Source organism: Callorhinchus milii, unplaced genomic scaffold (genome assembly GCF_018977255.1).
Source record: "Callorhinchus milii isolate IMCB2004 unplaced genomic scaffold, IMCB_Cmil_1.0 Scaffold102, whole genome shotgun sequence".
Taxonomy (NCBI): Eukaryota; Metazoa; Chordata; class Chondrichthyes; order Chimaeriformes; family Callorhinchidae; genus Callorhinchus; species Callorhinchus milii.
In genome coordinates this window covers 86,131-111,315 of record NW_024704843.1, presented here as the reverse complement: position 1 = coordinate 111,315, position 25,185 = coordinate 86,131, and the positions used below count along the sequence as shown (strand labels likewise).

Here is a 25,185-nt window from a genome sequence, read left to right as displayed (position 1 = left end):
CTTTTCACGTCGGGCGGACGTCCCAAAGCGCTTCACAGAACACACTGTAAAGTGAATTGACTGTATATTTGTGTATATTTGACTGTATATTTGACTGTATATTTATTCGAAACAAGGAGATAGATTTTTCCTGTCCTACTGTGAAATGCCTCAACAAGCTGATAATATGGAGTCTGCAATGCAAATATTATTAACAATCAAGATAAAATAATAATAATAAAATAATAATAATAATAATTTGGACATTTCAATCCCCGACTGTATGTGGGCACAGCTATACGGATTTCTGCATCGCATTTTCCAACAACATATACAATCAATTCACTTTACAGTATATTCTGTGAAGCGCGTTGAGACGTCTTTTAGATGTGATCAGGCTCTAAATAAATGTAAGCATCATTACCAAGGTAACATGGTATTGTAAACTTGGGATTGTTGGCCTCAATTCCCTGAGATATTCACTTTTGTATCAAATTAGAGTTATAGCATCTTTAACATCCAGAGAAACGGACAGACCAAATCTCCTAAAATACAGGCGTGCAATGTATTGCAGTGTCGGCCTGGACTTGACCAGTCCCACGTGCAAACATAGGTCTTGAACCCACCGCTTCTTGACTGACAGGCGAGAGTGCTGACACTGAGCCAGTTAGGGCATGCGTTTAGCCATGTAATCTGAGTTTGGTTCTCAATGTGGGGAATGAGCAAAATGAGTCATATTGATGGACAAAAATAAGGGTAACCTCAGCACTGAGACTGACAGAATAAAACAATTTATTTATTTCCCAACCGCTTGGTTGAAAATTCTTAGACATGAAATTTATAATATTTCCTGAATAATTTGGCATCGTATTAATAGTCTCTAAAATGAGCGTTTAGAGAAGATTAATTTTATTAAACGAAAAGGTTCTGTTCTGCAGTCACACTTGTTAACCATGTAGCTGCTAATCTACAATAAAGCTTCCATGATAAAAACTGCAAGTTGTTATTTTCTCTGGTGCTGATTCACCTGCAACGTGTTTCAAATATTTGTTTTAATTCTCAAATTTACAATTTATGTGGGAAGATGACACTTACACAAACTTTAAATATCCAAGATATTTTAGTTAAACATTAACGTGTAGAAAATGTAAGGTTTGATGTATATATATATTCTGGCAATTGCTAACGGTCTACTGTCAGTTAAGATAATTGCTGTGGTATGAAATATAATCTGATAATAATAAAGAGTTTCTATTTCCATTGGAGAATCATATCTGATCCTTTGACAATTATTTTATTTACACAGTCATAAGGCATGGGTGGAAAATACTCTGTGTTGTTTGGTGCAGTATTTTTTAACCGTTTGTTGCAGAAGGTTTCGGGTCAGTTTCATATTCAGAGGAAACCGGTTTAAATTAGAGTCAGAAACTACAGGTGTTTCCTGCAAATCAGAAAATGACTTCATTTCAGATCACCACGCGTCGATTATGAATCATTTCTTGTAAACGCTGTTTGAACCGCAGTACTTGTGGCAGTAGTATTCAGTCCAGTGTTTCTTGTAGTTAATTTGTCTCATAGTTATCAATTGTATATACATTTGTTGCATTATAATTTGGATATGGTTCTGGAAACCAGGGGAGCTGAAAAGGTGCTCATTGGTCCTGAACTGACTCCAGGTTGGAATACTTGGAAACAATATATGGGAAGTTCAATACTGAGCCTTTGTGGTGGTCTCGATCACAACTGTTCCTGAGACAAGTCAGTCCTTAGTATTCTATTCGCTGCTGTTGACAAACCAGCGACACTGCCTCATTGCCAGGACGAGAGAGTCAAACTGGACAAGAAAGGCATTTGAGATGCTTTCAATTTAGATCTTGTTAACCCTTCAAGGCAAATCAGTAACTTATAGGATAGTTCAAACCGGCCAAAAAGCAGGGATCAAGCCAGACGATGCATAACTTGTTGGAGCCAGTACTAAGAAATACACACTACCATTCCTCCACTGCCCCTCCTTCATCCAAAATCACCACCACCACCAACCCACCCCCAAGTCTAACCCACTGAGTGATGTTGAAATTATTTTTCCCCCAAACAGAGTCCTGATTCCTGTACCTCTTGGTGCAAAACTGTTCCCCAACCAGCTTCCCTCTCTCTCTCTCTCTCCCTCTCTTTCTCTCCCTCACTCGCTCTCTCTCTCTCTCTCTCTCTCTCTCAATCTCCCTTTCCAACACACACTCACACAGTCAAGCGGGAAAACATGCATCATAACATATATTAGAACATCATTCAGATTGTGGGAATGAGCGTCATCGATCTCTGTGCTGTCTCTTGTCCAGCGCTTTCACCTTGGAAACTCAGTATTGAACAGGTGCAGCCTGAAAAACATATGTGCATCTTGATGATGCTTTCTGAGTATCTGGGCCTAAACTGGTTCAGGTTGTCGCCCAACATTCTGTTTGTCTTCTAAGGAGCTATATCATGCCATAGTCTGTGCTGCTGTGGCATCTCAGTGATGAACAACCTTCTTTTGTGGCAGAACACTTTTCTTCCGAGATTTCCATCACATGCTGCAAATGTTCTTGGATTTGTACACTAAAGGCCTGCACATAGTCGTGAGTTAAAGGAAGAGTCGTACTGGGATGATTCTCCTTAATAAGGAAAGGGTTCATGGGCCGAATTACAAAATGGTAGAGATTTATTTTATTTACGTAACAATTGGAAATTTGATGTATTTGGCAAATCTTTGATATCAGTAGAAATACTGCCGCCAGTTGCCTGTACTTGATACAAGGAACTGATCCAAGACTGACTTTAAATAAATGGCTGTTAACTGTTGCAATTTCTGGATTCGCAAACATTCCACGGAAAGCCTTCGACATGCTTCATATTGTCCACAATAACTCAGAGATACACTAAATCTTTAAATAACCATTGCCCCTTGCCCATGTCCATAGGAGGTGAGCATATGCCAGGTGTGATAGGCTGTGTAAGGGTGATAGGATATTTTGATCACCCTACACACAGCCCAGTCACAAGGATCGTTGCCTGTAGGTGCAGGTTGAGATTCGCACCAGAGTGGTTGCAATGAGCATCACTATCAGGATTCCCATGGACCAAGTATTTGAAAGCAGCTGTTACACCACATCATGGCGTCAATGCATTTACTCTCCTCACCTCAAGTAGAGTGACGGTGGGGTAGTAGAAAATATTCAGGAAGAAGAAAATGATGTAGTTGGAAGCAGTAGGCCAGAGGCTGTCACATTGAACTGCTTGAAAACTTTCCAGAATTATCTCGATTGGGAAAGCTGTGAGGACAAATACGGGCAAATATCTTCAGAGCGAAATGAATCCTGAGACAATTCTTATTTTTCCTGTTGAATTATTAATGTATTTTCAGTTTCATAGTCAATCCCTTTGTTAAGCTGCACAGAAACATATGCAGATTCTTCCAAACTTTTAATAGGAAGAGAAATAAAGAAAACAATTGTTTCATTGTTTGTTCCTCTCAATTATAGAATTTAGAGAAGAATCTGTGGAACACTTGTCAAAAATTTGAGGAAATACATAAGGAAGGAAATGCTCCCATTGGGACTGTGCTCGTCGTAAAAGGACAGATCTACTCCAATGCTCCAATTCCACCTTCCTGTCTGTTCTATTGCAAGTTCACATCGTCACTGTTCAAATACCATTTAGAATTCCTTTACATTTTGATATTGAAATGATGAACAAGGCTGAAACTGATAGATTTTTAACAATAGAGGAATTAGGGGATATGGGGATAGGGCAGGTTATTACAGTTAAGTCTGAAGATCAACCATGATCTTATCAAATGGCGGGGCAGGCTCGTGGGGCCGAATGGCCTAATCCTTCTCCTAATTGTTATGTTCTTATGTTCTCGGTATAAAATTCGACTGAGCTTTTATATTTCACGGTGATTTTCCTGGATGTTTTATATGCTTGTGTCGCCTTTCACTGCATCATTCTTTCAAAAATTAATAAATTTGAAAGATTGTATTTGCTTATCTTCCCTTTCTCTTTTACCGTCTCTTTTTCGAGAGCAGCCACAATGTTTGAAGCGGATCCTCATCACTGTAACGTCAATCACAGGCGTCATCTTTAGTGATCTTTGTGAATCTCCCAAAAATCCTCTCAGCTGCTCGTATATCCTCTGTTTAATAAAATGCCCAGAACCGCAATCTGTACTCTACCCAGAATCCTACTAACTTCATACTTAATTGACATTCATATTCATATTTAATTGACCTTTTGAAATATGGTCTATCGACCTATGATCCAAATATTCCACACTGCCCTGAAACAGAAGGTTTTCCTGCTGATTTAATCAACAAGTGCAATTCCAATTGAGCTAAAAGATCTGTAATTTTAAGCAATTGCCCATGTTGCTCCTGACTGTGACCCACACTCCTATTATGCTATCATCAATAATTCTATAAATAGTAACATGTCGATTTGAAAACCGTTCATATTATAGTAAAGCAGTGGAGTATCCGGCAAAACCGTCTGTGTAAATCAACTAAAGTAACTCAGGATTAAGTGTAACAGGATTCTTCCAGAGCGATATTGAGTGTGTTGGCCTGGGTGAGCGTGAGTGGTTTGTGAGTGTATGTGGGCATTGATGGATGCGAGGGAATCTGGGTTTTTGTGGGTGTGTGCGAATGTGTATGGTCCTTGTTGAGTGTGAGTGTACGTGAGTATGTGTGCAGTTGTGTGTGAACCTGGGTGGATTTGAGTGTGTTTGAGTGTGTACGGATTTCGGTGACAGTGTGTGGGCCTGCATGGAATTTCTTATGTGACAGTGTGTGTGAGCCTGGATGGAATTCAGTATGTATAATTGTGTGGGAGCCTTGGTGGATGTGAATGTGTAGGTGTGGGATGCTGGGTGTGTGCGTGTAAGTAAGTGTGAGTCGGCCTGGTTGCGTGTGAGTTTGTATGGAACTGGGTGGAAGCCTATTTGTGTGAGTGTCTCGGCCTTAATGGATGTAAGTGTGAGTATGTGTTGGCCCCTGTAATTGTGTGTGCGGGAGTGTGTGAGTACTTGTTTGGGTGCGAGTATGTGCGAGTTTGTGTGATCCTAGGTGGATGTGTGAGTGTGTGAGCCTGGGTGGATGTGAGTTTGTGTGTCTGTGTTTGTGTGTGTCTGTGTGTTTGTGAACCTGGGTGGACATGTGAATGATTGTGGGTGTCGGTCGACATGATTGTGTGTGTGAGGGTGTGTGGATGTGAGTGTGAATGAATGCGTTTACTTACAATGTAAAAGTACGGCTAAGCGTGTGTTTAAGTGAACATTTTCCAGTACCCGGAACAGTTCTGTGTAAGAAGTATTTACTTTTAAAGGAAATGTAGTATAAAAGGTCGCTGCTTACAGCAGAGATGCTGTTGCATGCGGATTGCGATGCTATTCGGTGGAAATGAAAGTATCATGGAAAGGAACAGGTGTAGCTGACTTGTGCAATTCTAAATGAAACTGCAAATAAAATCCAGTACTAGATTGGGTGGTAGCAATTAATGTAGATTAATTTGGGAGCATTAGCGCCTTTTTTTGATCAACCCAGTTTCTGACACGTGTTAACCCATCAAACTGCTTAATAGCTCACATACCAATCTGATAGTTCTATTAAATTGATGTTCAAATCGCCTGAAAGAAAGGTTGTATCTCTCCTTATTATAGAAGTTGTCGGTGTAATTATTTGTAAATCATGCCCGCTGTAGCTGACTCATCAGTGCAACTGTAATCTCTATATGAGTTACTTTGTCATGAAACCAAACAGTCAATGCAATGTTAGGGAGGTGCATGCCTAAAAGATAAAGAAAAATGGTATTGAGAGACACTCATTGACAGGCATTGACGGTGTCCTTCAGGACAAGGGAAATGTTTACAACACTCGATTTTCCGCGAGATTTATTAACCTTTCTGGTCAGGGTCTTCAGTGGGAATGTTTAGGCCTATTAGATCCAAAATACTATTGTATTGCAGCCCGTGAGGTTTATGTCGTTATCAATAACAATGATAAGTATCACTGTGTTTGGTTCAGTGTCTCTCACACCAGCAGGACGTCCCCATGATTTTCACAGTATGACCTGTGAAGAGGTGTATGGGCCAACGTCGCAGCAGGAATTTGGGCTTTATGGTCTCCAATTGAGGTGCTGCCCTGGTCAGATTGTCCAGCTCAGCACAGGCAGGAGATAAAGCTCTGTCAATGTATAAAACAGATTGCGCTCTCACATTGTGCTATAAATACTCTAACACAGAGCTGCATGTTACTATATTGGAATAGTCATGTGTCTGAAGCTGTATCTTGGTGAGGGGCTGATCAATATGGGAAGGAAAAAGCTGCTGTTCACTGGAGCGAAGAACCATCTCAAGCGGAACTATCATCGCCTTTAGTGTTCTCAGCAAAGCTGCAACTGAAGTTTGACATTAAATTCAACAGCTTTTGTTTAATGCTGAGTTACTGGGAATCAGAATAATTTGGAAAGCAACGGCAAGGCACAATTGACACAAAAGGAACAGGAAAGAGGAAACAAACAGATCATTGAATTTGTAATATTTTTATTGATGCTTCTGGCAAACAACAGACAGAATCTGGAGATAATATGAAACCGGAGCAGAATCAAAAATTCAGCTTCAGATTAAAATAAGAGGACAAATTATCTCAGCCACTAACTTTCTGTTTCTTTACACGAAAAAATGGGAAACAGCAAATAGAGAATATCAGAGAGGCGTAACAGTAACAACTTCAGTTATTGTTACCTAAAGGCACATTTGTAAAATAAACTAACAATAACAAAAGCCACTAAAATTCAAGTAGTTGCACAATACAATGTTTAATTTAAGTGATTTGTACAATGAGTGAAAAAAGCAGCGCGTAATCTTTCACACAACGCTTGTTGTTAAGCACAAACGGACGGGACACATCGTTGAAGCTGATCTTAATGAATTCATTTTACCTGGAAAATAAAAATAAAGATGTCATGATATTTAAGGTTATGTTTATAAGTGTATATCAATCCAAACAGGTAAACCCACACAAACATACAAACATACGCCTCATAATAATCCCTCAAAAAAACAAACAAAAAAATATTGATCATCTTGAATCCATGACTGTTTGTGTGACATTGCTGTGCGCAATCGGCTGCCGCGTTCGCCCACAAATATACACTCAATTCACATTACAGTATGTTCTGTGAAGCGCTTGGTGACGTCCTCCCGAAGTGAAAAGAGCTATATCAAATGCAAGGAGTATTATTATTATCATTATTATGCACACACACGGATACACAAGGGTCCAACTGATTCTGTGTGAATTTGTATTTGTCTGCTGGGGCTGACACAGACAGTAATCCTTGCACCTTGCCTGTGTCTATAGCAGGTGAGCATATGCCAGGTGTGATAGGGTGTGCAAGGGAGATGGGATATTAGGATCACCCTATACACAGCCCAGTCACAAGAATCTTGGCCTGTAGGTAGAGTTTGAGTTTGCCAACAGAGTGGTTGCAATGAGCTTCACTATTAGCCTTTCCATGCACCGAATATTTAACAGCAGCTGTTGCACGACATCGTGGCCTCAATGCATTTACTCTCCTCACCTTAAAAAGAGTTACGGTAGCGCTGTAGAAAATGTTAAGGAAGAAGAGGATGATGAAGGTGGAAGCAGTAGGCCAGAGGTTGTCACACTGAACTTCTTGAAATCCTTCCAGCATCATCTCGTTTGGCAAATCTGTGAGGTTATAAAAAGGGAAAAATCTTCAGAGCGCATTGACACCTCAGACATTTCTTATTTTTCCTGTTATATTATTAACGTATTTAGAGATTCCGAGATAATTAAGGGCTCTCTCCGTCTATTAAACAACACTGAACTTCATACCATTTCTTCCAAACTTTTAATTCAAAGGCAAATGAAGAAAAACATTATTTTATCGTATATTCCTCTCAATATAGATTCCGCGGAAGAATTTGAGGAACACTTTGGGAAAGCTCAATTTGTGGAAATGCAGAAAGAAGGAAGTTCTCCCATTGAGACTCTGTTGGTAGTAAAAGGACAGATCTACTCCAATCCTTCAATTCCACCTTTCTTTCTGCTCTATTGCAAGTTCACATCGTCTCTGTTCAAATATATTTGAAATTCCTTTACATTATAATGCTGAGGTGAAGGTTTCTCTATTCTAAACAATTCTCGATATAAAAATCGACTTTGCCATTATATTTTACAGTGATTTTACTGGACCTCTTATACCCATTTTTATGGATACTATCGCTTTTCACTGTATCAGCCTTTCAAAACTTAAATACATTTGAAAACTTGTATTTGCTGATCTTCCCTTTCTGATTTACCTGCTCTTTCCTTTCGAGAGCAGCCGCGCTATGTGAAGCTATTCCTCAACACAGTAACGTCAGTCACAGGTACCATCTCTATTGACCTTTGTGAAACTTCCCAAAACCCTCTCAGGAGCTCTTATTTCCTTTGTTTAATAAAATGCCCAGAACCGCACACTGTACACCACCCATAATCCTGGTAAATTTATATTTAATTAACAGTCGATTGCCCAACAAAAAACACAGGGTCCATTTTTACTCCATTTGATATGCGCTCCCATCGACTATTACTCCAGGTTTTCCACTCGTCACTTATAACAGAAGCAGTTACTGATATTGAACTGCAATTCCACTTTTCGGCCAACTCAGCTAAGGGGTCTGTAATCTTATACAATTGCCAAAGTTATTCCTGACTGTGTCTAACAACCCTATTAGACCATCATCTCTTTTATCATGGATAGCCATGTCGATTTCACAATCGTTAATATTATTGTAGGAACCGGCACAAACGTCTCTGTAAATTAACTAAAGTAAATGAGGATTAAATTTAAAAAGGTTCATCCATAGCGCTATTGATTTTGTATTGGCTTGGGTGAGTGTGAGTCTGTGTGTGTGGTCATTCGTGGATGTGTATATATGTGTATATGTGCGTGTTCCTGCATGTATGTATTTGTGTGGCGACATGGGTTGATGTAAGCGTGTGTGAGTGTCTGCCTTGGTGGATGTAAATGTGTCAAGTTGTCTGTGTAATTAATTGTAAATATGGGTATGTGAGTGTGTTTAAGTGTGCGTGGGCCTGGGTGAGTGTGAGCTTACGGGGGCCTGGATGGAAGTGGGTGTGTGTGAGTATCTGTGGGCCTTAAAGGAAATCAGTGTGAATGTGTCGGCCCATTAAGTGTGTGTGCGAAAATGTGTAGGGATTGTTTGGATGTGGATATAAGTGAGTTTGTGTGAGCCAGGGTGGATGTGTGAGTGTGTGTGAGTGTGTGTGGGACTGGGTGGACGTGAGTTTGCGTCTGCAAGTGTCTGCATGTGTGGACCTGCGGGGATGTGTGAGTGTATGTGTGTGTGGCCCCTGGGAGGATGTGAGTTTGTGTGTCTGTGTCTCTGTGTGTGTATATGTGTGTGTTTGTGAACATGGGTGGACACGTGAGTGTGTGTGGGCCTGGATGGATATGATGTTGTATGTGAGTATGTGTGGATGTGAGTTTGAATGAATGCATTTGGTTACAATGTCCATGTATGGCTAAGCTTATGTTTAAATGAACATTTTCCTGTATTCGGATCAGTTTCAGTGTGAGAAGTATATACTTTTAATGGAAATGTAGCAATAAAAAGCCGGAGTTTACGTCCGCGATGTTATTACACGTGGAATGCGATGCTATTCGGTGGGAAAGAAAATATGTTGAAAAGGAACAGGTGTAGCTTCACTGTTAGATTCTGAATCAAACTGCAAATAAAATCCAGTCTGAGTTGGGCTGTAGCAAGTAAAGTAGAATAATTTCGGACTATTAACTTTTTTTGGGTCACACGGGTGCCTGACACCTGCAAACCCATCACCATGATTAAGAGTGTACAAACCAACCTGACTGTCCTATTAACTTGATGCTAACATCCCATCAAAAATGGATGTACTTGTCCTTGCTTTGGAAGTTGACAGTGAAATTAATTGCAAATCATCCTCTCTGTACCTGACACATCAATGCAACTATAATCTTTATTTGTGTTACTTGTTCATGCAAACAAACAGTCAATGCAATGGGAGGGAGGCGGGTGCATAAGAAAATAGGCAACATGGTATTGAGGGACACTCACTGACAGGCATTCACGGTGTCCATCAGGACAAGGGAAATATTTACAAAACACGGTTTACCGCTGGATTTATTAACGGATCTGGTCAGAGTCTTCATTGGGAAAGTTTCATGTCCGACCACACAGGAGTAGGAGTATCCTCTGTCCCAGTCTCCGGCTGAGATGGACAACATGCTGTACATGGAGTAGTTGCGCTCTGCACTGTCTGCCATCACATCAGTGTTCTTGTAGTTACTGTAATCAATCACCTGGTCATTCTCAGTCCACTGCACAAAGATCTCTTTGGGAGCGAAGTCCTTCACCAGGCAGGTGAGGGTGACAGACTGCTGAGCAGACAATTCTTCTGCCGACGGGAGGAGGAGATACACTGAAGGTTGTTTCACGTGCTCCACTGTTGGAAGAACACAATCGAGTCAATACACTGAAAGTGGTCAATCAGAGAAAACTTTAAAGCATAAGAGACTGCAGAATAAGCTGAGATTGATGTGTTTTTCTGTTCAGACTGCGTTCAGCTGTTTGTAATTGCAGGTGCGAATGGGAACACGGATGTTGATTGAAATCTCTCGAAAGCAATTTATTATTTGCACCCAGTGGTTTTCCTATATTCTGGAATTATAATAAACACGTAAATTATTTTTCACTCCTCACCTGTCTTCTTAAACGTCTTCTCTCTGATGGGAGATGGTATATCATCATGGCTGGCTACACAGAAGTATTCTTTACCACTGTTCCAGTCTAATACAGAAATGTTTAATTTACTGATCACTTTCTGAGGCTCAGTGGCAGAAGTTTTCCCATATCCAGACTGCAAATGTGTATTTCCTTGTGTCCAAGTCACGTTGACGTGAAGTGGTGCATTAACCACTACACATGTTAGCGTTACAGAGGAATCCATCAAAACCTGTCGCTGTGCAGGTGGCAGGAAATAGATCTTGACACCTCCAGAGGGATCCTCGCATTCTAGAAAAGTAAAAGAAACTTAGAAAGACAAAGAACAGTCCATTTCCAGAATTTCATATTGGGTCAAGTTAAGCAATGACCGACCATGAACATTCTCACATTCTGGCTCATCTGACCACAGATTGCTGTTTCCTAATACAATTATCAATCGTTGATGGAAAAGTTTACTGGAAAGTTGAGCTTTCAAGCTGCCTGAAGCATTGCGTGATATTTGGCCTATTGATTTCCAATTCCCTCCGACGGACAACCGCTCATGATGTAACACATATGATGGATGAGCTGTGACTCTGTGTTTATATGTCTATCTGCCCTGGTTGATACAAATTGTGATCAGAAAGTTCAGTGGGAGTAGATGTTGAGGAAGCGGGTGGAATATGAGCATAACAGCCACAATCCCGTGGACCTGTGAGTGATGCCTGAGCTCCTCATGAGCAGCAGATCAGAAACATGGCCTTTGTTGCTACCCACTGAATACTGCGTGAGAATTGGGGCCCGATTTCCTCATGCCGTAAAGATCAATAAAACTGGGAATAAGCTCGCTTGTGTGTTGTTCCCATTGAAATATCCAAATGGGGCTGAAAGCAATGTATCAATAGAGCTCTCACCAGAGGACATTTGAAAGGAAACTGAGAGTGACGTTCTTGCCATGTGTACCAACTATTGCCGTGTTTCCCACCTGAGGTGATGTTCTTGACAATGATGGTGTGGGTGGGTTCATGGGAAACCTGGCAGGTATAAACCGCGCCACTCCTCCACTCTCTGGCGGGGACAGTCAGGCGGCTGCTGGTGCTGAATGTCACGTTGTCTTCTTTAACAGAGGGAGAACTCACAACACCTGAGGTGATGGGCAGCCAGTCTCTTAGCCATTTAACCCGGAGTATGTCTGGATGAAAAGCAAATGCTAAGCAGACAGCAGTGGCCTGGTTGTGCCTGGTGATGTCTTCAGGGGAAGTTTGTGTGAGGATAACAACTGGCGGCGATGGCTTAGGTACATTATCTGGAATAGATTAAACGATAGGTCATGTTTTGCTCCATGGACTTACATATTGCTATGTGAAGTTTATACCAATATTGAAAAAAAACATTGAGCTCAGCCACAATATGGACACTTCTCACTCATTGACCTTTCTATCTTCCTAGTCAAGATAATCTAATCTTTTTTTCCTTCAGAAAGATTGAAATTATGTGACCTACTCATTCATTGCTTCTGATATATTCCACTAAATCAGCAATCGGGAAATGAGTGTGATACCATCAGACCATAGAAGGTTTTCTGTGATGGCAGTGTTCAAATATCCTGGAGAAGAAAACTGAGATGCCCATGTCTACGATGCTGATTGTTCTACCCTTAAAGTTAATGATTATAGTTATCGCTGCGTTCCATATAGTGCCTCATCAATTCCTCGGGACGTCTCCAAGTGCTTTACAGGCAATGCTGTCGTGTCAACTAATTTTTCTCTGTGGGTGAAACGAGGCAGCCATTGGCGCCCAGGAGATACACCAACTCACTGACAACCCGGTCCCGACTTACTGCTGGATAAGCAGAGGCGAGTGATGTAAAAAAAGTGCCCAACATCTTGCTCTGTCTGGGAAACGAATCCACGTCTGTCGCTTGCAACGCCAGGGCTCTAACCACTGAGCTACAGGCCTCCGGTGTAAATGTCAAAGGACACTGAGAGCCACGTTGCTGCCATGTGTACCAGCTGCTGCTGTTCCTCCTACCTGTTGGGGTGGTGATGTTCTTGACAATGATGGTCTGGGTGGGTTCATGGGACACCTGGCAGGTGTAAACCGCGCCAGTGCTCCACTCTCTGGCGGGGACCGTCAGGCGGCTGCTGCTGCTGAATGTCCCGTTGTCCTCTTTAGCCGAGGGAGAGGTCACAACACCTGAGGTGATGGGTTCCCAGTCTTTCAGCCATTTCACACTGAGTTTGTCCGGACGGAAGCTGTTTATTGAGCAGACAGCAGTGGCCTGGTTGTGTATTTTGATGTCTCCAGGGGAAGGCTGTGTGAGGAACACAACTGGGGGCAATGGTTTCGGTTGTACATTCCCTGAAATACATTGAATAATAAGTTATGTTACGTTGAAAAAAAATTGCGTTAGGTGTAATTGGTATTTATATGAAAACAGACATTGATCTCAACCATGATGTGGATACTTCCCTCTCAATCACTTATCTCTTTCAACCTTCCCAGTTCAAATTGATCTTTAGAAAAATAAACATTGCAATCTCCTCAATCGTGTTATCTGATACTTTGCATTGAACTCTAAGCTGAGCTTGGAGTTGGCAACTCTTCAATTCCCCTTTCCCTGTTTGTCACGGAGAATCGTTAGGTCTTCTCCTTTCGAACTGAACCGCGTGAAATGATTCCTATTCCGTTCATATCTGCACTTTATCTCCGAGAAAAGCAGCTCTCGGGAAATGAAGGCAACAGCATTAGGCCATTAAGGTCCTGTCTGTATGGCTGTTTGTGTGTGTGTGTGTTTGTGTGTGTTTGTGTGTGTGTGTGTGTGTATGCATGAAGATCCCATGACGTATTGGAAAACAGATGGCAATTTCTCTCTCTCTCACACTCTCTCTGTCTCTCTCTCTCTCCCCCCCCCCCCCCCCCACACACTCACGCATACACTTTCTCTCTCTCTCTTTCTCTCTAACTATGTCTTTCCGTCTCTTTCTGTTTTCCGCGCCCTCGTCAACAATCCCCCCAAATAAAATCGGCCAAACTCTCTACGCCTGTTTGTGGGGATTTGCTTTGCGAAACGGACTGTTGGCGTTTTGGCCACAAAATTCAGTCAACGCACTTTACATTCAATCCTGTGATGCGCTTTGTGGCCTATCTCCGCCGTGAGAGGCACTGTAGCTAATGCAATGATTATTATTTTATTGGTGTGTTCATGTCTGTGTGCGTACTTGTTCCAGCAAAGCATCCCAGCTGGAGTTTGTGCTGAGACCAAGGTTTTCATACATAACGGTTTAAGGAGAAATGTAGCCTTCATATATTTGTAATCTTTATCACCGTTTGTATGGCCAGAGCTGCACTGTGCACTTGTAGCGCGCGGTGAGGGGTGCGCTTTGTAGAGCAGCTCCTGAATTGGCTCCAACGTTAAAAAAATTGCCAGTTTAAATTTAGTATCCCAATAATGTTGGCTCAAGTGTGACTTTTGTATGAGAGAGAAATTGCTAATTTACACAGCAGAGCATCGACTTCCTTTCCCCCTCTCTGTGTGTGTGTTTATCTGCCTGACTGTCTGCCTGCCTGGCTATGCGCTGGCATAAATAAATAAATAAATAAATAAACAAACAAACAGACAGACAGACAGACAGACAGACAGACAGACAGACAGACAGACAGACAGACAGACAGACAGACAGACGGACGGACGGACGGACGGACGGACGGATGGATGAATGAATGAATGAATGAATGAATGAACAAATACATAAATACATAAATGCATAAATGAACAAATGAACAAATGAATAAATTAATAAATTAATAGATAAATGGATTAATAGATAAATAGATAAATGGATTAATAAATAAATAAATAAATAAACATAGATATATAAATGTAGAGCTATCTGTATGTGAACCTGGTGTCAGTGACTGCGCATCGACTGTGAAGCAACTCAAAGTCACCTCCTGACCAGCTTCAGTTTTGAAACACGGAGCGACAGACTGTGGTTATAATGTTAATTTGAAATCGTTTCAGGCCAAAATGTTCACTGGTCTTATTCCGATTAACTCTCTTTTAAGAGTTAAAGTCGTGTGTCATTTTTTAAAAAATAGCTGAAATTCAAATGTTGCTTCAATTTCCAAATCGTCCACTGGATTCACCAAAAAATATCTATCGAATGATATTCAGACCTGTGGATCATCTTACATTGTTGTGCAATAGTTCATCCATTTGATATAGTGTCTTATCACATTTTCGAGACATCTCAAAGCGTTTTACAGACTAAACTGTGAGATGAATAGACCGAATAATTTCAGGGCGGAAAATATTTGTTTGACTGTTGAAGAATTTTGGTCCCTATTAAATCTTTTGTCAACACAACTGCAGAGATCATATAATGGGCAGATTCAGTGTTCACATGAGGAATGAAGGACTCTAATCAGTGTTGTGCTCAACACAAGTCTCTCACAGGGAATCCTGTCTGATTGGTGAATGTGACCTACGGAACCTGCAACAGCTGCTGCACAGCGCTAAATACAGACGCAGAAATAACCACATTTACGAGTAATTGTGTCACACAGCTGCACCGAAAAGTTTAAATAAAAAGAGACGTCGCTGTCTTGGGATTTGTTGTCAATGGCGCTGCATTGCATTGCAGCAGCAAAACACGTTTACTTTCATATTTCGGAATAAAATAATCATATTATTTGCCTTTCATTTAGCGCCTGATTACATCTTCGAGAATTCGCAAAGCGCTGCGCAGAATACTTTGCAAAACTGTTGCTGGTAAATGTGCATCTGTTTCCTCTTTCCTGCACCCACGACCATTTTATCGTCATTGATCAATAAATTTTGTTCACATCTGAGATCCCAATAAACAACTATTAATAAACAACGAGAGATCATTATATCTCTAATTTAAGATTTTGCGGAAGTGTGTAATAATCTTAAATTTACTTATAATTTAGAGTACCGGTTCCTCTTCAGAACTCGAGTCAACCTCTTTCAGAAATCAAACCGAATTTGACGATTATCCATAATTCTGCGGGAATTTACACTTCAGCACAACACAGTCTCCTCACAGCCTGAGGGTCAATCGTAACCCTATCTCTCACGTCTCAAACACAAAGTGTTTCCGTTCATTAACCCACACGTTACTCTATATTCTCTTTCTCTCTGAGAGACTGAAGGTTTCACTCACTGCACAGCAGCTCACACACTATCCTTCCACATCACACACATAGCATTATATATGATGCAATTTAACTCACAGTCATAAATCCCTGCAGCACAAACACTTACACAGAATAACTAAATTATATATCTACAGTCAAATGAGAAGCGGCCACTTTCACCGTCATCTCTGCCGACTCTGGAGTTTGAGATGATCTTCTCTGAATTCATTAGTTTGGTATCACTGATCAGTGTCGCTGTGCGTTAAACATCTCAATGAACAAATGGTAAGGTTTGAACAGCAGGCTCTTGCACTGCAGCTGGATATGTTACATTGCAGCCTGCTGTGCAAACTTTTACCATGTGTTTATTGAACATATCTGTGTTTTTCTGCGCAACATTTATTGTAAAAAAGGAAGTTGATGGTTACAGATCAACAACGACCCCTTGTGTCTCCGAACACTGTGAGGAATCGAGGTCCTGTTCACTCAATCGCTGTTAAAATCAAATGAAATGAAGTCTGAGCTTAATGTGTCGCTGAATAAAATCGAGACCGATGTATGTGGTGCAGCTGAAGGAATGAGATTGTGAGCAACACATTAATGCTGATAATAAAATAATGACCTTCACTATTATTTCTGTAACATTGGTGTCGATTGAGCTGCTGTATTCTCAATCACATCCCTGCAATATAAACCGCTTTATTCTCACTGTCATCCCCTCCGCATACGAGTCATTCTGAATCGCAACCAATTTCCTTATATTAAACAATGGATTTAAATACGTAATAATAATAATCCTTGCATTTGATGTCGGGTTTTTCGCATCTCTTTGACGTCTCAAAGGACTTCACAGAATGGAATGTAAGGTTAATTGATTGCATATTTGTGGGTGAAAGGCGGCAGCCAATTGCGCAGAGCAGTGTCCCACCAACAGTCGTGATTGAAAATGACTAATTTATTATATTACTGTTTTGTTTTTTGGAGGGATTATTGTCAGGAATTGTAATGGAAACCTTCCCAAGATTTCGTCCTTCCTTGAATAGAACCCAGGTCTCTCGCTTGGAAGGCGAATACTCTAACCACTGAGCTACAGGACGCCACACAGTTATTCTCAACTGCTGTTGGAAGCGATCAGATAACATTCCTATCACTCATCCCACCACATTTCTGGCCCTAATTCCCAAAGCATGGGCACAGTTTCAAACACTTTTGCACAATTAAACACCGAAACCCAGCAGCCGCCAGTCAACGCAATAAGAAAGTCCATCAGATTGACCTCTGCTGCATCTTCACAAACCACCAGAAATATCACCAACAATTACCTAAATATTGAGAGAGTAACCCATAATGGAACAGTTGCTTTTGAAAGCAGTAACAGATAAATACTTTCAAGGTGGATTAAAGTGTGAAATAGCCGGTAACACGGAGTTAATTACATTAACAAGCTGTTAAAGTGAACAAAACGAATATATAAAGAGACACGTTCACTGAAGTGAGTGAGTTAGTGTCTGTTCTTACCGTCAGTCACCGTCACCGCTGTGCCTTGTCCCCAGTAGTCAAGGCTGCGGCAGGCACTGTGCTACAGTCACTGGGCTCACTTACCGCACTGTCTCCTACTCCCGCTCCTCCCCCTGGTACACCACCCACCTCCGCTCACTGAAAAGCCAGGTGCGGGCTGCTGAACGCACCTGTGTCAAATCTGGCCTAACGGTCCACCGACAAATCTGGCTGGATCTCCTCAAAATTTACCGCTCCACTCTAGCCTCGGCCAAGTCGTCCTTCTACTCCAGGATAATCCTGGAGGCGAAGAACAACCCCAGGCTACTGTTTTCCACCACAACCCGACTCCTCCGTCCCCCCCGCCACCCCGCGCAGGTCATCTCCTCCAACCTTCACTGCGAGGAGATGCTGGAATTCCTTGAATCCAAGGGAATCCGCTCCGCGGTCACTTCCCCTCCAACTTCCACCCACCACCCACCCCTTCCCTCCCACAAGACCCTTCCAAGTCTTGGAAAGTGTTGTCGCCTCCCAACTGCGCTCTTTCCTTTCCACCCATTCTCTTTTTGAACCCCTTCAGTCAGGTTTCCGTGCTGCCCATAGCACAGAAACTGCCCTGGTCAAGGTCACCAATGATATCCTGACCATCTGTGACCAGGGCTCCCTCTGTCTCCTCGTCCTCCTCGACCTATCGGCAGCATTCGATACGGTCGACCACGCTATCCTACTCCACCGCTTGTCCTCCCACCTCAACCTTCAAGGCACTGTCCTTGAATGGTTTAGGTCGTACCTTTCTCACCGTCTTCATTTTGTCTCGACGAATGGCTTCTCCTCCACCTCCCGCACTGTCTCACGTGGTGTCCCTCAGGGCTCTGTCCTTGGTCCCCTCCTCTTCACCCTCTATATGCTCCCCCTTGGTGACATCATCCGCAGACATGGGGTTAACTTCCACATGTATGCGGATGACACCCAACTCTACCTTTCCTCCTCTACTCTCAACTCCACGACCCCCGATGTCCTGACAGCTGCCTGTCCGACATCGAGTCCTGGACGAGAGACAACTTTCTTCAGCTCAACGTGCNAAAAACCGAGGCCCTCCTGATTGGCTCACGTCAGCGCCTCCGCACCTCAGGCGCTGACACCATCAGCATCCAAGGCTGCACTCTCCACCTCGCAAAGCCAATCAGGAACCTCGGCGTTTTGTTCGACCCTGAGCTGTCCTTTCTCCCTCACATCCGCACCACAAATGGCACCGCCTTCCATCACCTCCGGAACATCGCCAGATTACGGCACTACCTCACCCCTCACGCTGCTGAAACCCTGGTTCACGCCTTTGTCACCTCAAGGCTGGACTATGGGAACTCTCTTCTCGCCGGCCTTCCCGCCACCTCCCTCCACAAGCTGCAGGTCATTCAGAACTCTGCAGCTCGTGTACTGTCCCGCACTAGGCTTCGGGACCACATCACTCCCACCCTCGCTCGCCTCCACTGGCTCCCCATCCCCCAGAGGATTGATTTCAAGATCCTCATCCTCACCTACAAGGCCATTCACGGCCTTGCTCCCTCCTACCTCTCCAACCTACTATCCCCCTACCTACCTGCCCGTACCCTCCGTTCCTCTGGCTCCGGTCTGCTCCACGTCCCCCGCCCCAACAGCCCTACCATCGGTGGTCGGGCCTTCAGCCTCTCAGCCGCCAGGCTCTGGAACTCCATCCCCCAGTGCCTTCGCCTTGCTTCCCCCCTTTCCTCCTTCAAGGCCGGTCTCAAAACCTTTCTCTTTGACCGTGCCTTCAGCTCCCCTCTCGACTATCTCCCCCCTCCTCGCTCCCTCCCTTCCCTCCCCTGACCATTTCCACCCTCCTCGCTCTCTCCCCTCCCCTGACCATTTCCCCCCTGCTCGGGTCATGACCCAACTGTGCAGCGCCTTGGGACGTCCTCCTGACGTGAAAGGCGCTTTATAAATGGAATCTTGTTGCTGTTGTTGTTGGGCTGTTCACTGCAAAAACTGCTGTGTGGGCAGAGCACACAAACACAATATTACTGTAAATGTTGGTTTCTCCAACACACACATAGGTCACGATATGTGTCTGTCATGTTCTGAAAACAATTGCCCGGCGCTGTGTTTACCTTTTAAATGTTTGTGTCTTTGTCAGTTTGCTGTGTTCGTGCCAAACCAGGTTTCTTCTCACCAACAGATTGAAGAATAAATCCGATGTTTTATGTCGTTTAAAATCTCGTGAAATCCTCGGGGTGTAGCAACATATTAGAAATACCAAATCCCCGCAATTTCAGTGGGTGCTACACAAGCGAGTAGTGAGAGAGATTAGCTGGTTTGTTGTTGAAGGGTTTTTGTATTGGCAGTTAATGCTGTGGTCCAGGTACATACACAGTGATACACAACATGACAAAAACTCCTGCACAAGACGGACTAACAAACATTGACTTGGAATTTGAGATAAGAACTGGATCTCAGTTCATATTCTCTCGTGAGGCCCCGTGTGATGTTTAAGTCAAAATAAATTCTTATGTTCATCAGAGAATTTGGTTTCGTGTTAAAGCAGCTCAGCAGAACTCATTCTTGTTTAATATCGTCCTGTAATATAAATTAACCTTAATTAAATTGTTAAAACACCAGGTTATTTCCGAGAGTGACCTACGTTCGGTAGCACTAATATGGGAGCTGTGGATGTTGTAGTGATGACAGGGATTATCAATTTTTCTCTCTAGGATTTTTGTATGAGGAGGTAACTGTGTGTAGCATTGTGACCCACAGTTCACACAGTGATACAGTCTCATACAAATACTGATCCCCCAATGTTTGCTCCACACTGACAGACAAAATTCACTTGAAAGGACTATTCTCCTCTGACATGACACAGAGGATACAGAGTAATGTTTTGATATCCACAGACACAGAAAGCAATTATTTCCAACACTTTGTAACAAAAGGATGATTGTGAACCGTAACATAGTCAGTCTCCAATCGCAATCCTTCCCGCCTCAACAGCACAGTGTCACTGACCATCTGAAATCACAGAATAATGCAGCACAAATAAGGAATTCATTCACCCCAATCAAACAACGATTCACTGTGAAGATTTAGTGTGAGAGTAAATCCATTTTCAGCTTTTCCTTTAAACTTGGCTGCAGATACAGCATTGACCACATGGATGTCCATCAGTCAGTTTAGGATGGGAGGGGCTGCCTTTCCTCCCCCTGTGTATTTGTAGGAGTTCAGCCCAGTTTCCTCTCATTGTGACTCCGCTGCACAGTAGTAGGTCGCGGTGTCCTCCACTCTCGGGCTTTTGATGATCAGATCGAAGATGTTATTGGAATTCTCTCTGACGACAGTGACGCGGTTTCCAACCCCGGACTCGAAACTGTTGCTGGAGTGTTTGTCAGAAGTGAGGAGCTTTTCCCGCTGCTTCCCGGGAAGCTGCCGGTACCAGTACATACAGTAGTAGTAGCTGTTGTAATTAAATCCGCTGGTTCTGCAGGTCAGTCTCAGGGACTGGCCGGTTTTACCGGTGAGAGTCGGCGGCTGTGTCAGCACCTCACCGGCCTGGACACCTGTAAGGAATAAAGGACCGAAGGTGAATGATGGTGAAATCTCCTGTCTCTGTGACACTGCAGAGAAAATAACACCGACAGAGAAACAGAGACAATGTCAGAATAATAGCACTTACAGGAGAAGAAGACAGCCAGCAGCAGACTGAGAGAAATCAGGGACCTCATGTTTCTCGGAACTTGTCATAACTGAAACTTGTGCCGAATAACCGAGGGCCAGAGATCAGCCGGACAGATGGACTCAGTCCCCAGTGACCGCTATTTAACGCGGGCCACTGGGGCAGGGGTTTGAGAATCGACCAATAGCTCCAGGACTGAGGGGAGTGACGTGTCACATTCCTTCTGACCTGCACAGATCAATAATCAATAATATTAACTGTATATTCTGCATTTACAGCAAATCAATATTAATGTATGTCTGAATCGTATGAGACATAGCGCTGACTCTGAATCATCTTCAATTGCTTCATTCCATGTATTTGTCAGAATGTGTGTTTTGGGGTCAATTCAAAGCATATCTGCGGAAACACTATTTCAGACAGTTAGTAATAAGTATTTGGAACACGCTCCCTGAGATGATGGTTTAAGAAGAAATTATTCATTATTTTAAAAGCAAATTAGGTATTACTTTTCGGAAATAATATCGGGCAACTTAGTATGTTATTTGGAATATTATAGGTGCATTATGTGTAATATGCTCTTATTATAACAAAAATAATCATTATTCATGAAATATTATTAAACAATAATAAATTGGTCATTTTCAATCCACGACTGTTTGTGGGACATTGCTGTGCGCAATTGGCTGCCGCGTTTGCCCACAAATATACAGTCAATTCACTTTACAGTATATTCTGTGAAGCGCTTTGGGACGTCCTCCCGACGCGAAAAGCGCTATATCAAATGCAAGGATTATTATTATTATTATTATTATTATAACCCTTGCGATTCATATCGTGCCTTCTTCAGTAATTAAAAGGTCGCAAAGTGTTTTAGAGAATATATTGCACAGTGGAGTGAATGTGCATTTTATGGCCAAAAATTTATGTTGTTTCATATGTTGGAAGAATCCCGAACAAGTGGCATAATCTGAAATATCAGCAAGGTCATTTAGGAGTGAAAAGCAAAGCAAAAAATGTCGTGTTTATCTGGAAATCTCGCTTTCAAATGTCTGTGGACGTTGGATCCCGTCATATTTTTAAGATTGTGATGGAAAATATTTGATATTGATTGTATTAAGCGATCAGTGGCAAAGGCGGTTATTTTGACTTGAGGTAAAGACCGGCTATGATCTTAAAAAAATCCCAATGTACTTTTTCTTACTCATACTATTTCTCTCTTTTCTCCTACAATAATAATAATGATAATCCTTGCTTTTGATGTAGCGCTTTTCAACTCTTCTAGACGTCGGTAAGCGTTTCAGGGAATATGTTGTTAAGTTAATTGACCGTTCATTTGTGAGCGGACTACGTAAGACGAAGCCTCCTTTGCTAAACTGCTTTAGACGAGGCCTCTTTTGGTTTCTGCTGACAACATTTTTCTTTGGTCTCATGGAAAACTTATAGAAATTCAGCTCGAAGCACACTTCTAGAAGTATTCTTTATTATATTTGTTCCCCATATTTACTGAGTTCAAAACAATGATTGGTGATTAACTAATGTAATGAGTTTGAATGTTTTATTGTGTATATTGATGCGTTCACGCCAGTCATGAAACCATCACTTGAGTGAGAAGCCGAATGGCGAGAGCTGCTGATGGAATCTCAGCCAAGTGAAATGCAGGGACAGTCCTTCGGGACGAGGGAAGAAGAAATTGAAGTGCAAAAAACTGACAAGAAAAAATGTGATGTGAAGTTTCAATTAGAAGGGATATCAGTGGTACACTTCTCCAACTCACATATCCTTACTCCACCAACCTGTTTACCAAGGTAAGAAGGAAACCGGTTGTAATTCCGTTAGCAGGTCACTATTCTTGGGTTGTTAATCTCTTTACAAATAATAATAATTTGGTCAGTGAACTCACAATTGTTTGTTGAACTTTGCAAAGTGCAATGTGTTGCCTCGTTTCTACAACAAAATGCAGTCAATTAAAGCCATAGTATTATCCGTGAAGCACTTTGAGATGCCTCGAAGTCGTGAGAGGCTATTACTTCAATTGCAAGGATTATCAACTTCTGAATCCTGGCAGCTGACAGTAACTGTGAGCAGATTGTAATAGGGATTCTGATCAGACACTCTTTATTTTGCTACCTGTCTCTCTTAAGATGATTTTCCAATCAACACATGGATTATTACCCAGTAAATTGGAAAAAATGTTCTCCTTTTACAAGTGGTGGCACACATTATTTAAAGTCCACCTGACACGGGAGAGAGGACTCGGTTTGATTACACAGAGAACCAGTCATCGCTGTTATGTCAGATCCCAACTTGAACCCACCACCTTGTCTAAAAGTAATGTGACGATCTCGGCTTCTTTGCTGATCGAGGAATTGCACTATTTAGATTTGTAATTCTCTCTGGTCCAGTGTTCCGTCACACAGGCAATCTCTGATCAGCACAAAAGTCCCAGTTTTAGATCCGTGGATTCCTGAAGCTCAGTGGTTGAAGCACTTGCCTCACAAGCGCGAGGTCCCAGATTGGATTCCGAGCAGAGCAAAATATTGGGCAAGTTTCTTTCTTCCACGCTCTTGACCTTATTTACCGAGCAGCAGGTAGGATCTCGTTTGTCAGTTAATTGGCGGATTGCCCTTCCTGGGATAATAATCCGCTCAAAGTAGAATAGTAATGCAGTGAATCTTCTCCGCTAACAAGATAGACAAGAGCATCTAACTTACAGGAAACTTATCAAAGCACATCAGACATTCTCACTCGACAGATAGATATGCATCACTGTAACGGCTCACAAACAATGTGGCAGAAAAGGATTCCATGAGCGACTGACTGACAAACTCTTCCAGCATTGAAGGAACGTGAAGTATAATATAATTTAAAGTTATATAATAATCGTTGGATTTGATATAACAACTTTTTGCATATTTGAAGCGTCTCAAAAGGTAACACAGAATGTACTGTAAAGGCATACCAGTGACAGTAAATATTGTGGGCGAAAAACGGCAGGTAATTGCGTTANTTTTTATCATTTTTATTTATGATTGTTATACAAGACACTTATTTTAATGACATTTGTATTTGCTGACTGTGAGTACAATGTTGGCGGTCTCAGTGCCTCGGTGGTGTGTCGGAGAAGAAAGAGTAACATTTGATAAAATTTGGAAGCGGCCAAATATAATAATATTTTCAAAAGGATAACAATTTAGTGCATTCGAAAAAGGTCATTCAATTTTTTTTTTTGCATTGATGCGTTTCTTTTTATTGATAGTGTTTTCCGCTCAGTAGTTGATAATATTTCCTATTGTATATGAGGAATGGCCAAGACCGCTGGGCCTGCAATGGCTTCCATGGTAATTCTCTCTAACTGCGTTTCTCCGCTTTGTTTCCATGTACCTTCAAGTCATGTCTTACAAATTATCATTTATTCCATTTTCCCATCGTCCGAAAATGACTGCGTATGTGGGCTCCCAAAGCTGTTCACTCCAAAGAATGTGTATTTATCGACAGTCTCATTGTGAAAATCAAAGTGTCAGTGTATCTGAAAAATAAACTGTGTTAATAATATATAGTATATTCATGTAATACACTTATATCACAGGGTGTAATGTAACAAGGATATACTGGCTCATTATCCTGAGTATAATAGTGTATACTCTTTCACTAAGCTTGTGATGTGGATTTTCATTCCCTGGAGGGTTAAGCCGGTGTCAACCCATCTGAATTTTCTGCCGTATTCTTACATATAATACAAATAAAATTAGCATCTATTACAAATGCAGGCAAGTTCTCAGTCTCGTTATATTGTTATATTGGTTTGGGCTTCTTTGCGTCACTTGCAATTCAAGACTGCGAGTTTAAAGGAAATGTTCGTTTGCAGATGTTTTAGAACAGTTAACTGTCAAGCACAGTTTATCAGCAAAATGCTGTACAAGTTATTGTTTTTTATGTGTAAAGTCTTTTTGCTGAGCGCAATCAGGAAAGACGCTTCGCACAGAAGGATTCAGGCGGCCTTCAGGTGGGACGGAAACTCAGAGCACAATTGTCAGGAAACAGCTGTGATGGTGTACAG

General features: G+C 42.0%; 2 gene segments (V, D, J or C); both read right to left on the bottom strand.

The window, feature by feature from the left end:
- Positions 1-7,425: 7,425 nt before the first annotated feature.
- On the bottom strand, positions 7,426-20,464 carry LOC103172743. The segment is given in 7 exon segments: positions 7,426-7,721; positions 10,191-10,520; positions 10,778-11,089; positions 11,766-12,086; positions 12,812-13,141; positions 17,462-17,522; positions 20,402-20,464. Coding segments are annotated over 7 exon segments (1,713 nt in total).
- Positions 20,465-20,511: 47 nt separating this feature from the next.
- LOC103188562 lies at positions 20,512-21,233 on the bottom strand. The segment is given in 2 exon segments: positions 20,512-21,009; positions 21,126-21,233. Coding segments are annotated over 2 exon segments (369 nt in total).
- Positions 21,234-25,185: the final 3,952 nt, after the last annotated feature.